Source organism: Nyctereutes procyonoides, unplaced genomic scaffold (genome assembly GCF_905146905.1).
Source record: "Nyctereutes procyonoides isolate TBG_1078 unplaced genomic scaffold, NYPRO_anot_genome, whole genome shotgun sequence".
Lineage (NCBI taxonomy): Eukaryota > Metazoa > Chordata > Mammalia > Carnivora > Canidae > Nyctereutes > Nyctereutes procyonoides.
In genome coordinates, this window is record NW_026575140.1 from 53,486,704 (window position 1) to 53,499,844 (window position 13,141).

General features: G+C 47.9%; 1 protein-coding gene across 3 annotated transcripts in view; it reads right to left on the minus strand.

Moving 5' to 3' along the window:
• Positions 1-11,474, minus strand: part of MAP2K4 (mitogen-activated protein kinase kinase 4) — a 136,797-nt gene extending 125,323 nt beyond the window's left edge. For all 3 annotated transcript variants that reach the window (XM_055305834.1, XM_055305833.1, XM_055305835.1), the window contains exon 1: positions 11,329-11,474. In XM_055305834.1, the coding sequence (XP_055161809.1) occupies positions 11,329-11,446 (118 nt within the window). In that variant the 5' untranslated portion in view covers positions 11,447-11,474. The remainder of the gene's footprint in view (positions 1-11,328) is intronic.
• Positions 11,475-13,141: the final 1,667 nt, after the last annotated feature.

The window sequence follows — 13,141 nt, forward strand, 5'->3', positions numbered from 1 at the left end:
CAGTAAAATAAGCTGTTTATGACAAAACCTTCTCAAAATATGCTCTCACTACTTCAGTTTAATTGGGTGAATGTCTGGTTTTCTTAGTCTACCTACACCTGCGTTTATTAATGCTTTAGGAACTACACGGAGCAACTCGGATCATTCAAACTTGTATTTACACAAATGCAATCAAAACTCAGAAGAAAAGAGCCAGGACTAAAGGGAGGATGTGTTTAAGTAGTCTTTCCCATCCAGTTACCAAAATGCTTAAGATGCTATGATAAAGGGGCACCTGGCTGGCTCAGTGGTTGAGTGTCTGCCTTTGGCTCACGTTATGATCCCAGAGTCCTGGGATCGAGTCCTACATCGGTCTCCCTGCATGGAGCCTGCTTCTCCCTCTGCCTATGTCTCTGCCTCTCTCTGTGTGTCTCTCATGAATAAATAAATAAAATCTTTTTTAAAAAGTAAAAAATGCTAAGATAAAGATCTCACCTATAACGTGCAAAACCTGAAAAATCTTAATGTAGCTTCTTTGCCCAGAAGTGACCTACTGCTCACTATGTAGTCACACAAAAGACATCACAGGAGGGAGTGGGAATGGACACACTTTATGGGCAGAAGTCCTGGGGGCAAACCTGGAGGCAGCCACCCCTAAGCTAAACTTGCTGCCCCATCAGATGCTCGGCAGGAAGACTTCAGAAAGAGAAAAGTCAGAGAGCCAGTAGTCTTAAAGGCCTAAAGCAACTAAAAGCCAGCAAACCTCCTGCTAGGCAAAATGAGGTGAGCACAGGTCCAGGAGCAGAGGAAACCCGTTCTCTGGAAGCAGCGATAATACACAGAGGACACAGGGGAGCTTCAGCCCCGGGTCAGAAGCCTCTCTCCCACTACCCACCACCACCAACCACCACCACCACCACCACCACCCCACACACACACACACACACCCTACTCCCAGGAGAAGGAAGGGAAAACTCCCCTGGACAATTGGGAAGGAAGCAGATGAAACACTGAAACCAGTTTAAGTCAACACTCTTCTTTTTTAGCTCACAGGTTGCTACTAGGTAGCAAATGGTGGGAGGAAGGCAACAGAATAGCAATACAAAGGCGAAAGGAACAAGGAAAATAAACTTACAGGAAAAAGAAGGAGATCTGTCTGCACAATCGTGTAAAAATACATTACAGGATCATTTTAGGAAACAGGAAAAAAAAATGTGTAAAGGCGAATGTAACTGACAATATTAGGAGGTCACCAATTACCGCTCTAACACAGGAGGGGTTAAACTGACTAAGTACAAAATCAATGCAGGTAGCTAAGAAGGGAGGAGGCCAAAATTCTCACAGCAGCATTACAAGACTTGCTCTTTTTATCTAACTATGGGTAAAGTGACCACGTGAACAGATTCTGAGACCTCACACCAACATCCACCTCTGCATCATTTCTTACTCAGAAGACTTGCTAACAGACCCAGAGTGTTCACAGGCAATGACAGCTAAACTAACTCAAACGTAATCTCTCACCTTTGAATTCCATTTAGTGTTATCAATTAAATCAGATAAAAAGGCTATCAGCTAAGTCTTTCTAGACCTCCCCTAGCTCCTTATACTCAAAGGGCAGGGAGGGCCCCAGGGGACCACCAGAGATCTTGTACAGGAACAGAAACAGAGAGGAAAACTTCCAGTACCCTCAGCTTCATACAAAGACCATTTGTGGCTATGCTATAATTAGTCCATTAATATTCGTTCACATATGTTCCATTTCTTAGGTCTCCCCTGTAGCTCAGAAATTCTGGCTGAATTCTGTCTTCTCATCCTCACACTTTAGATACTGCATCTATCTCCAGGAGACTAGGTATCAGTTGAATCTGTTGCTAATAATTAGTGAATTTTTAAAATTAAGATTTAACGCAAATAAACTCACTTGGGGCCAGAAATGAAAAAGATTCAAAATTGAAGCAGAGGATCATATAGAATTTAGTCCCAGGGTACAGATACCCGGATAAAAAAGAGGGAGGCACCTGAAATTTTAAAATCCGTACCTCAATCGTAATAACCCTTAGCTGGCCATGACTCAACCTACCATTACAGTATTGCCAGACAAAGTGAGCTGGTCTATGTTAGTATTGAAGGCTGTTTATGGTGTGCTTAAGAAAATACAAAAACAAAAGGCAGACAGTCTATGAAAGTAAAAAACCAACTGAGAAATGTCAGCCCAGGGCCCTATTTCCAACTGTGAAAGTCAAGTCATTTCAGTTGAACCCCAGTATCCCTAACTATAAAATTAAGACTAGTATCAGGATGGGGCAGCTGCATGGCTCAGTTGGTTAAGTGTCTGACTCTTAATCCCTCCCGGCTCAGGTCTTTTTTTTTTTTTTTTTTTTTTTTTTTATGATAGTCACAGAGAGAGAGAGAGAGAGAGAGAGAGGCAGAGACACAGGCAGAGGGAAAAGCAGGTTCCATGCACCGGGAGCCGATATGGGATTCGATCCTGGGTCTCCAGGATCGCGCCCTGGGCCAAAGGCAGGCGCCAAACTGCTGCGCCACTCAGGGATCCCCCGGCTCAGGTCTTGATCTCAGGATGGTGAGTTCATTCCCTGCATTGGGCTCCAAGAGTGGGGAGGTGGGGAGGGAGGGAGGGAGGGAGGGAGGAAGGAAGGAAGGAAGGAAGGAAGTATGGAAGGAAGGAAGGAAGGAAGGAAGGGAAAGAGAGAAAGAGGAGAGAGAGAGAGAGAGAGAGAGAGAGAGAGAGAGAGAGAGAGAGAGAAAGAAAGAAAGAGAGAGAGAGAAAGAAAAGAGCAGCCCTGGTGGCTCAGCAGTTTAGCGCTGCCTTCAGCCCGAGGTGTGATCCTGGAGACCTGGGATCGAATCCTACATCAGGCTCCCTGCATGGAGCCTGCTTCTCCCTCTGCTCCTATTTATTTATTTATAAATAAATAAAATCTTAAAAAAAAAGGATAATATCAGGTAATCTTATCTTATAATCTGAAAACAGTGTGTCTGCACCTACTTTGCCAGCCTAACAGCTCCTGTGGGTTTTGCATATACCCAGTCCCCTTCTCTGGGTCGATGGTATAACCCAGAGGGTACAGGGCAGGGGCCTAAGTGGTTTCCCACTTCCTCAGCAGCTCCTTCCAATTCCTCGGACATCCTAAGCATGGGTACTGCTGCCAATGGACCACGATGAACTACAGTATGGAGCCACACTAGTGCAAAGAAAATCAGAGCTGCCTTACTGGGTCAGGCCCATAGAGCAAGCTACCAAGTCTAGACACAAGCATGAAGAGTCTAGTTGTTTGCTGCCTCCCAAGTTCAACCTCAAAATTGTGGCAAGTGGCCTCAACTGCAAAGTTACTCAGAGTACATCATTATGGCTCTAACATCTAAAGATTTATCTTGGCTTGCCCAAAATTTGTGTGTGCATTGTACTTAGAGTGGTTTCCACTCCTGCTGTGTTTCCTTTCACTTTCCTTGCTTCACCATTCTCAAACTTAAAAGGGAGCCACTTAAATTGAGTTAATCACAGCTTGTTTGCATCATCCAAAACCATTTGTGATTTGATAAATACAGATCAAATCCTTTCCATAGTTGTTTTTAACTTGAGATCTTGTCAGTCCTCATAAGTCATTTCTTTTTCCTGCCTGTGGCCAATGACCACCTCATTTACTCGTTGGCTCTATAACTAAATGCTATATATTATCATCTCCAGCCTGTTTGGGGGAAGCCCAAGTACATCCAGGGAGTGCAGCTGATTAACTCTGTGACTGTGGGCAAGTATCCAACCTCTATGAGCAGCGTTTTCTCATCTATAAAACAGAACAGCAATACTCAAAAGTGCTTTGTGACAATTAAAATATCTAAAATGTCCAACATAGAGCCTGGAATGATGCAGGTTGTTATTACCACAGTGATTATTGCTGGTCTCTCCGTCAGGTGAGCAATGATTGTGGCACCTTCCCCATCAGACCAGCTTCCCCTACACAAAACCAGTCTCTCTCCTTTCATTCCACGTCACCCTGAGAGAGGTAAAAGGGAAGGACTCCAGACAGCATGGGGATCCCCACTTCAGGCTCTACATTCCACCACAGCCCTTCCCAGACATAACCTAGTGTCCCGGTGTCCAAGAAGGTGGATACTTTCCCTGGGAGGAACCTAACCCAGATTTCAGGGATACCGGCAAACATCAGGGGAGCCAATTAATATCACTTCTTAGTAAAGTCAGACAATGAATGCGTATCAGATATAACTGGTAACTTTTCTTGTTTCTCCCTTTTATAAATTTTATGAGTGATCTTTGGTAAGCTGAAACATAACATGCCTTGAAAAGGCTGCTGCAAGTGCCTATTTCGATCATCTTTCCATGCGGTGGGGATCGATGTGTTTTTCAGGAATCAAGCTGCGTATGATATGAATGTTATCTTCTTTCAAGAGGCCCATGTTGAGTTAACTACTAACCAATGGTTCGTTTCACGTATAGCCACAAATTGGGCCAATCTTAATCACCCCTGGCCCCGGAGGCCTTTCTATAAGCACAGATTAATTCTCAGCCTTGCCAAGAGCATGAAGAGACACATGGAGACTTTGTGGACTTCCCAGGTTGGGGGATAACGGTAGAAGCGAACCCATGCCCATTCATTGGCAGGAATGGTCGGTCATTTGCCCTAGATGACAATGTAGTTAGAATGGCAACAAAAGTCATTAACTCTTATGCTAAATGGGTTCCTTTTACATATTATGTATAGTGTGGAAAGGGTTCTATTATTACCTTTCAAATCTACCAGTGTAAATTTTCTACTTAACTTGTAGATTTCCAATCCAAAACGCCTCCTAATTCAAAATGCTACTGTCAACCCTCCAGCGAGTTTAGAACTCTATAACATAAAGGAGCATCAGGAAGCAACAAAGCTCCAAAATCAACCCAAACATGGCTGGCTGCTTAGAGCTTCCACCCCCTGGCTGCAACCTAAAATAATTTCCCCTTTCTATTCCTGAATCTGCATCACTTCTGGCAAAGATTCTTCCCTCAGACCTGAATGGCTGAAATGGCTTTGAGCTCAGAGAACCTGTGTGAACCTGTGTTACTGAGCAATAAGAAGAAAGGCTATCAGTCACATAGGTGGGTTAAAAGCCACCTCATCTAGGGTAAATTACCTTATTGAATGTTAAATTCCCTAATCTATGAAAGTGGACTATGCCCACCTACCCTTACAGGGTGCTTATGAGCATCAAATTAGGTAACGGCAGTGAAAAAGAACTGTGTTAACTATTAATTTCCTTTCTTAATTTTAAATCTGAATTAAAGCTTCCCAGATTGTGTTATTTGGGCCAAAATCTCTATCTCCAAGAGATGGAAACTACAGAGGAAATGACCTGGGTTATGTATGAGAGTTTCTTACATTAGGTAAAAGAAATGGAAAGAAAATAAAGAACTTTACCAAAAAAAAAGAAAATAGGACTCAAAATACATGGTTAACTAATACCCCATCTCAAAACGAGTTTCAGTACACATTCACTCAAAGGTATGTGAGAACAAAAGGAAAGTATCAGGCAGCCCAGGTGGCTCGGCGGTCTAGCGCCGGCGGCCCGGGGTGCGATCCTGGAAACCCTGGAGACCCGGGATCGAGTCCCACGTTGGGCTCCCGGCGTGGAGCCTGCTTCTCCCTCTGCCTGTGTCTCTGCCTCTTTCTCTCTCTCTCTCTCTCTCTCTGTCTCTCAATAATAAATAAAATCTTTAAAAAAAAAAAAGGAAAGTATCTTGAAAACATTGCTTTTGTACTTATTCTCTAATACTAGAGTTGCTCTCATTTTTAAGAGAACAGAGAAATGCAAGGTGCTTTGAGGGGGCCCAATTTGCTGAGCTGGACTTTGTATCAGGTTATGTGAAAAAAGTGTTAAAGGAATAGTACTGAGCACACTGGGGAGGGAAGGCAAGCAATTCTAGGGTTTGGAACTATATCAATTGTATGCACAATTCAGTTAAGATCCAGGGAAAGGCATCTTCCTATGGCTCTTAGAAATCACAGACTAAATGGCATGAAATAGTCAAACAGAATCGCAAATGGGGCATTTCACACATATTTGATATACTTAAATATTATTGAGAGAAAAAAGTATATTGATATTAAACCTTCTTTTCCTAATAGATGTGTGTTATTACACCTGAAAGTTCTGTTTTTTGTTTTTGTTTTTGGATTTTGTTACTATTTTAGAATACCTAACATACGTTACACATTACTTTCAGGTATACAACTTAATGATTCGGTATTTGTACGTGTCACAAAATGATCACTATAATGAGTCTAGATAACATCCATCACCATACACAGGGGTGCCTGGGTGGCTCAGCAGGTTAAGCGTCTGCCTTCAGCTCAGCTCTTGATTTTGGGGTCCTGGGATTGACCCCCATGTCGGGCTCCCTGCCCAGTGGAGAGTCTGCTTCTTCCTCTCCCTTGGCTCCCCCCTGCTCTTTCTCTGTGTCTCAAATAAAAATCTTTTTAAAAGGGACACATGAAAAAAAATAATAAATAAATAAATAAATAATAAAAATAAAAGGGACGCATGGGTGGCTCAGTGGTTAAGCATCTGCCTTTGGTTCAGGTCAAGATCCCAGGGTCCTAGGATCAAGTCCTGCCATCAGGCTCCCCACAAGGAGCCTGCTTCTCTCTCTGCCTATGTCTCTGTCTCTCATGAATTAATATCTTTTTTTTTAACCTTTACAAAAACCAATATCCATCACCATACACAAAGAACTTTTATTGTTGTAATGAGAACTTTCAAGATTTACTCTTTGGAACTTTCAAATATGCAATATAATATTATTAACAATAGTTGCCATGTTGTACATTATTTTGTGTGTGTGTGTGTGTGTGTGTGTGTGTGTGTGTGTGTGTGTGTGTTTTAAAGCAGGCTACCCTCCTAGGATGGAGCCCAACACGGGGCTGGAACTCATGGACCCAAGATCAAGACCTTAGTTGAAATCAAGAGCTGGAAGCCTAAAAGACTGAGCCACCCAGGCATTCCCATCTAAGTGTGTTTTTTAAGGAGAATCAAACTATCATCTTTTTTTTTAAATATTTATTTATTTATTTATTTATTTATTTATTTGAGAGAGAGAGAGAGGCAGAGAGAGGTAGAGACACAGGCAGAGGGAGAAGCAGGCTCCATGCAGGGAGCCTGACGCAGGACTCGATCCTGGGTCTCTAGGATCATGCCCTGGGCTGAAGGCAGCGCTAAACCACTAAGCCACCGGGGCTGCCCAAAAACTATCATCTTTTTACTTAAATTGATATTTATAAATTGTTCAGGTGGAGGTAAATAGGCAAGGACTAGACTAGCCCCTAAGTTCTGTTATACATCTACATCTGAGACCCTAGAAGAAAAAAGGAACAACTGCCTACCTAGAACAGCTCATTAAGAGAATCAGAGGTACCTACAACGTACAACTATTTCCTGTAACAAATACTTTACAAATGCCTTCATGTTTTTCAGAATCAGTTGTAGATTCTAACTATTCTAATCACATTTCAAATAATGTTTAAAAACAATTTCTCAGGACTCCTGGGTGGTTCAGTGGTTGAGTGTCTGCCTTCAGCTCAGAGCATGATCCTGGGGTCCCGGGATCAAGTCCCACATCAGGCTCCTAGCGAGGAGCCTGATCCTACCTCTGCATATGTCTCTGCCTCTCTCTGTGTCTCTCATAAGTAAATAAATTTTTTAAAACTGACATTTCAGGATGCCTGGGTGGCTCAGCTGTCTGCCTTCAGCCCAGGGTGTGATCCTGGAGTCCCTGGATCGAGTCCCACGTCGGGCTCCCTGCATGGAGCCTGCTTCTCTCTCTGCCTGTGTCTCTACCTGCCCGCCCCCATGAATAAATAAATAAAATCTTTGAAAAAAAAAAAACCCTGACATTTCTCAGCTACCCAAGTAAAGTTTATAGAAGTTTTATTTTCCCCCTAAGTCTCTAAAATAAACTTCTTGTGTTTATGAGATCTTTAAAACCTGTACATTTTAAGCGACTAGTAACTCTAGCAAGTAAATAACCATGTCTATTAACAATCCTTATACACTTATAGTTTATAATTTTCCAAGCACTTCTGTATGCATTAATCAATAACGTGATCCTCATAACAGCATTGCCAGGTAAGTTTTATCACTATTTTAACAGATGAGAAACTCAGAGTTCAGAGAAGGTGAGTAATCGCCCCAAGTCACAGAGCTTGTACATGATTGAGCAGTTACCTGAATCCAGGTAAAGACTCATCAGGAATATGCTTAAAGGAGAGGCTACATAATGAAAAGTAGAAATCCACAGATTACTGAGAAGAGTAGGACCCAGCAATAATGAAGCTAAAGAAACCGTGTAGTGGATCATGAGGGGTTAGGGACATGTCTACTAATAATGAAAGAAACCATTAATGGCATCCTTACAAATAACAGCATTGTTGCTATTAACAATGGTGATGGCTGGCATGTATCACATCCTTACTATATATATGTCAGGCCCATGCTCTACATGCATCCTCAAAGTAAGCCTTATTCCTACACTCCAAATGAGAAACTGAGGTCTGGAGAGGTTAAGTATCTTGCCCTGGGTCACAAAAATTTTCAATCATGATGAGGAGATTCAAATCCAGGACCCCAGAGCTATGACTCTTAAACATTAGGATATAAAGAAAAGAATGCCTCCTAACTTGGGCCACTCCTGAGCCACAAACCTCAAAGCTATGAAAAAAAGTATATGGGGTTATCCAGTGCCCAGCACAGGGCTCATCACACAGAAGGACCTGAAATGTATTCCATATGCCCTACAACTAGCTGTTTGAAGGGGGAGGGGCCATTAACACCTCCCAGGAAGGCAGTGTGTTGGGGCGGCAAGGAGAAGCCGACTGAGGAAGGGGAGGGGGGATATCTACTAAACATTCTAAGGATCTGAAGTCTGATCTAAACCTGAAGGTCTCTAGAGTAAATGAAGCATGAAAGGCCATGCTCTAACCATACAAAACAAACAAAAAGGATCCTAAGTTGCTGGTAAGCTCACGGTCTATAACCTGGACCGTGCTAGACAACATCCTGAGACTTTCAAGTGCTTCTCTTCATTCTGAGTAAGCAAAACAGGCTAAAGAACAAGATATATAACTAGCAGTTTCCTGTATCAATCAAGGCTAGACATAGCACTGGTAAAGGAAAAATTCATCAAGATTTCAAAGAGAAGACTTATGACCTCTTTCTCTCTTTGGAAATAGGTTCGGCTTGTTAGAAAGTTTAGTTTACTAGGCACTGAATCTCAGGGGTGGCGGAGAAGAATAGAGAACGTCCGAATGATGCCCAGCCGCAAGGACTCTGTGCTCCCAGAACACTCCAAGCTCTTTCTTTCCCACTTTGGAACCTTCATATACACCCTTTCCCTCTGCCTTTAGCACAGGCGTCATCTTTGCACACAGGTCTTCTTAATCCATCTCATCGAAGCAGTCTACCTTTCCCCGTGACCTTCCATCACTAAACCCAGCTTGTTACCTTCGTAACACTTTTTTCTCCATTAGTAATCTTTCTTATTTACAAGCAGAGTGTCTTCCTTCCCCCATCCCGTCAGGAGTGTAAGCCCCACCAGGAATGAGACTGCCCGGTTCACTTATTTCTCTATACCTAGTGTTACAGTCTATCCCAAGGCCCAGGCAGGTGCTCAATAAAAAAATTTTTTGAACAGCAACAAAGTAAATTTATACAGCTTTTTCAAACTACCAATCTCCGCACCCCTCCTTGCCAAAACAAACACAAAACAAAAAACCACTTGCATTATTTTTATAAATTTTGTAGGTCACCCATTTTGCATAAGCAATACAACCCTAAATTGTCATTTTGCTGTTTCATTTCCCCGCCAGCAACTACTAGACTGGAAAGCTGTAAGATCAGGAAATCCATGCTTTACTCCGTCTGGATAGTGTGCCGTGCAAACATAGCGGCATCCAATAACTAATTCAATTTGAATTAATTATGAAGGCCTGCACAGAAAGTGTCCTCTGAGCTCTGACATCATCCCGTCTATATATCACCATTCTTTATGTGTATTAAAATTATCTCATAGGGAGGGCAACCGGGATTTAAAAAAAAAAAAAAAAAAAAGGGCATAAAATGCTGTCTCTGCTTCCGGAACGCAGACACTCTCATAAACACCAAACAGCCAGTAGAAGTGGAACCTACCAGGTCGTGACACACCTAGACACACGGTTCAGACAGACCAGAGAGCCCCTTCGGACACGTTTCCATCAAAGAGTAACCATGGCGACACGGACCACCAGGGGTACCCGACCGACCCTGCGAATCGTGTGACCTAAGCAGCGAGCTGAGGTCGGCAAGAGATTTCTGAGATTCCCGGTTTTAAAAATAACATTACTCCTCCAAATTCCACGGGAAACTTAAGGAAATGGCCCCGACGGGCTGGGGCCTGGTGCTGCTCACCCCCCCCCCACCGCACCGCACCGCACCGCACCGCGCCGCACCCCACCCTCGTCGGAGCCGCGCGGCTCCGCGAGCGCACTCGGGCGGGGAGAGCCGTGAATGAGGAAGCTGCCTCGGGAGCGCAGGCGGCGCGGCGGCGCCCGGACCCCTGCCCTTCCTCCGCCGCACCCCTGCACCCCCCGCCGCGGTCTGCCGCACCGCCAGCACCTCACAGGTGGCCCAGGCCGAGCGCCCCCCCCCCCGCCGAAGTTCGGAGGCGCGGGTGGGTCCCGCAGGCGCGGGCCGGGAGGTCAGCTCCAGCTGCGCCCCCGCGGGGAGCCAAGATGGCCCTGCGCGGGCCCCGCTGCGGCGGCGGCGAAGGAGCGCCGGGGGCCGGGGCTGGGCTGGGCTGGGCCGGGCTGGGCTGCGCGCGCCGCCGCCTCGCCGCCTACCTGCCGGCCCGGCGCGGGCCCGGAACCGCGGGCGGGGCGGCGCCAGGTGAGGGCGGCGGCGGCGGCGGCGCGGCGGGGGCGGCGGGGGCGGCGGGGGCGGCGGGGGCGGCGGGGGCGGCGGCGCGGCGGGGGCGGGGTGGGGGCGGGGGCGGGCCAGGTGGGCCGGGGCGCCGGGCGCGGGGCGCGGGGCGGCCGGGCGCGGGCGGAGGCGGAGGCGGAGGCGGAGGCCGCGGCCCCGGGCCTGCGCGCGGGGCCCACCCGGGGCCGCCCGGGCGCGCGGCGGGAAGCGGGAAGCGGGAAGCGGGAGCGAGGGCGGGCGCGGGCGCGGGCGGCTCGGGTGGCTGCCTCCGCCGGCTCCGGGGCGGCCGCGGGCGCGGGGACAGGCCGCGGCGACCGCGACGGCCGCGCCGGGGCGGGGGGGCGCCGGGGGTGGGGGCCGGGGTCGCGGCGCTGGCGCGCTCCTTACCCTGCATGCTGCTGACGGCCGGGTGGCCCGGCGCCGGGGGCCCCGCGGGGCCCGGGGTGCCGCTGCCGCTGCCGCCCCCGGAGCCGCCGCCGCCGCCGCTCGGGCTCGGAGCCGCCATTGTTGGGAGTGAGGAGCCGAGCGGCGCCGCGGCGGCTGCAATGCAGCAAGCTCGGCCTCTCGCACGGCCGAGGGGCGTGGCCTGCGCCCGCCGTGGCCACGCCCCCGCCCGCCCCGGCCACGCCCCCGGCACGCCCCCGCCCGCGCCTGACGCGGAGCCCCGGCCAGCCGCGGAGCCGCAGAACCGCCCCGGGCGCGGGTGCGCGACCCCGGGCGGCGGGGGGTGGGGGGAGCGGAAAGCGGGCGGGGGGCCCCCGGGGGCTCCCGCGGTGTGCGGCCCGGGAGCGAGCGTGCGCGCGGCGCGGAGCCTTGTCGTTCCGGCAGAGGACCCCAGAAGCCGAAGAACCCCCGTGTCGGGGGCACCCGGGTGGCTCAGTGGTGGAGCGTCCGCCGTTGGCCCAGGCAGTGATCGTGGGGTCCTAGGATCGAGTCCCACATCGGGCTCCCCGCATGGGGCCTGCTTCTCCCTCTGCTTTTGTCTCTCTGTGCCCCATGAATACATAAATAAAATCTTTAAAAAAAAAAAAAAAAAGAACCCCCATGTTGGGGGGCACTTGACTGGCTCAGATGGTGGAGCATGGGACTCTGGATCTCCGGGGTCGTGCGTCCCAGCTCCATGCTGAGCATGCAGCCTACTGAAAATAAAACAAAAACAAAAACACCCACCTCCTTGCTGGAAACCTCAGAACCCAAAATCAGGCCGGTAAAGCTGAAAACGATCCCAGGGGTCATGCTTCCTGTCTAGCCTCTGACGTGGCACGTCCACAGAGGAGTTGGCCTCCATCTATGATTCCCTGTGGAGCTCCTGTTAGGCTCTCCCTAACACCCCAACTCTCTATAATGGCCTGGGGACTGCCAAGGGGGTGCCAAAGTATGCTCTATGGACTCATCCTGAAACTATGAATCAGAAGCTACATTTTAATAACATCTCCCGGTAATTTGTATAGACATTAAATTTGAAAAACAGTGTCTTAAGCACCCAACACTCCCTGGCCTCCCAAAATGCGCTGTTTATGTCACCATCTTCCCCTTCACACACACTGGGTTCCCTCTCCCACTGCCTCTGCAACTTATAAGACCAGGTGTGGTCATTATTATGGACTGCATAAAACGACAACCTCCCCCCAAAATCAGGTTTCTTCCAGTGCTTTGCACAGAGCCTTTGATTTTAGGAAGGAAGCAGCTAAAAGCAGAAAAATAGTCCTTGGTGAGGCTAAGAGTTTCCGAGCCAACGGAAATGTGATTGGGAAGATGGAGACCTGGGTCTCTGGGCAGAGGTAGGTCTTCCTATAATAGAATGACCAACAACACAACTTTGCAAGTAATCTAAACCGTGGAGCTGAACTGTCCTTGCCCTTTGGAAGCATTGCACAATGTACACAAGGTCCTCCTTCCATGTGGACCTTGTCTGTGCTGGAGCTTCCTCAAAGCATGCTGTAAATGTGTCCTGGGTCAGAAGAGCCCTGCCTTCTTGGTGCAGACCCAACTTCACCCTCATCATGATTGCTCGGATGCTAATAGTGGCTGGAGAAAGGGCTTAGGAAAAGTAAATTGGGGAGGCAATAAAGAACAATAAATAAATATTGAAGAGAGCAGGTAAATGTACTTAAGATGTACTTAAGGCTTTCAAATTCCACTCTGCCTCAGAACACCCCTTCTAGGGGAAGGGGTTTGGCTGAAGCAATATCTCCAAGTC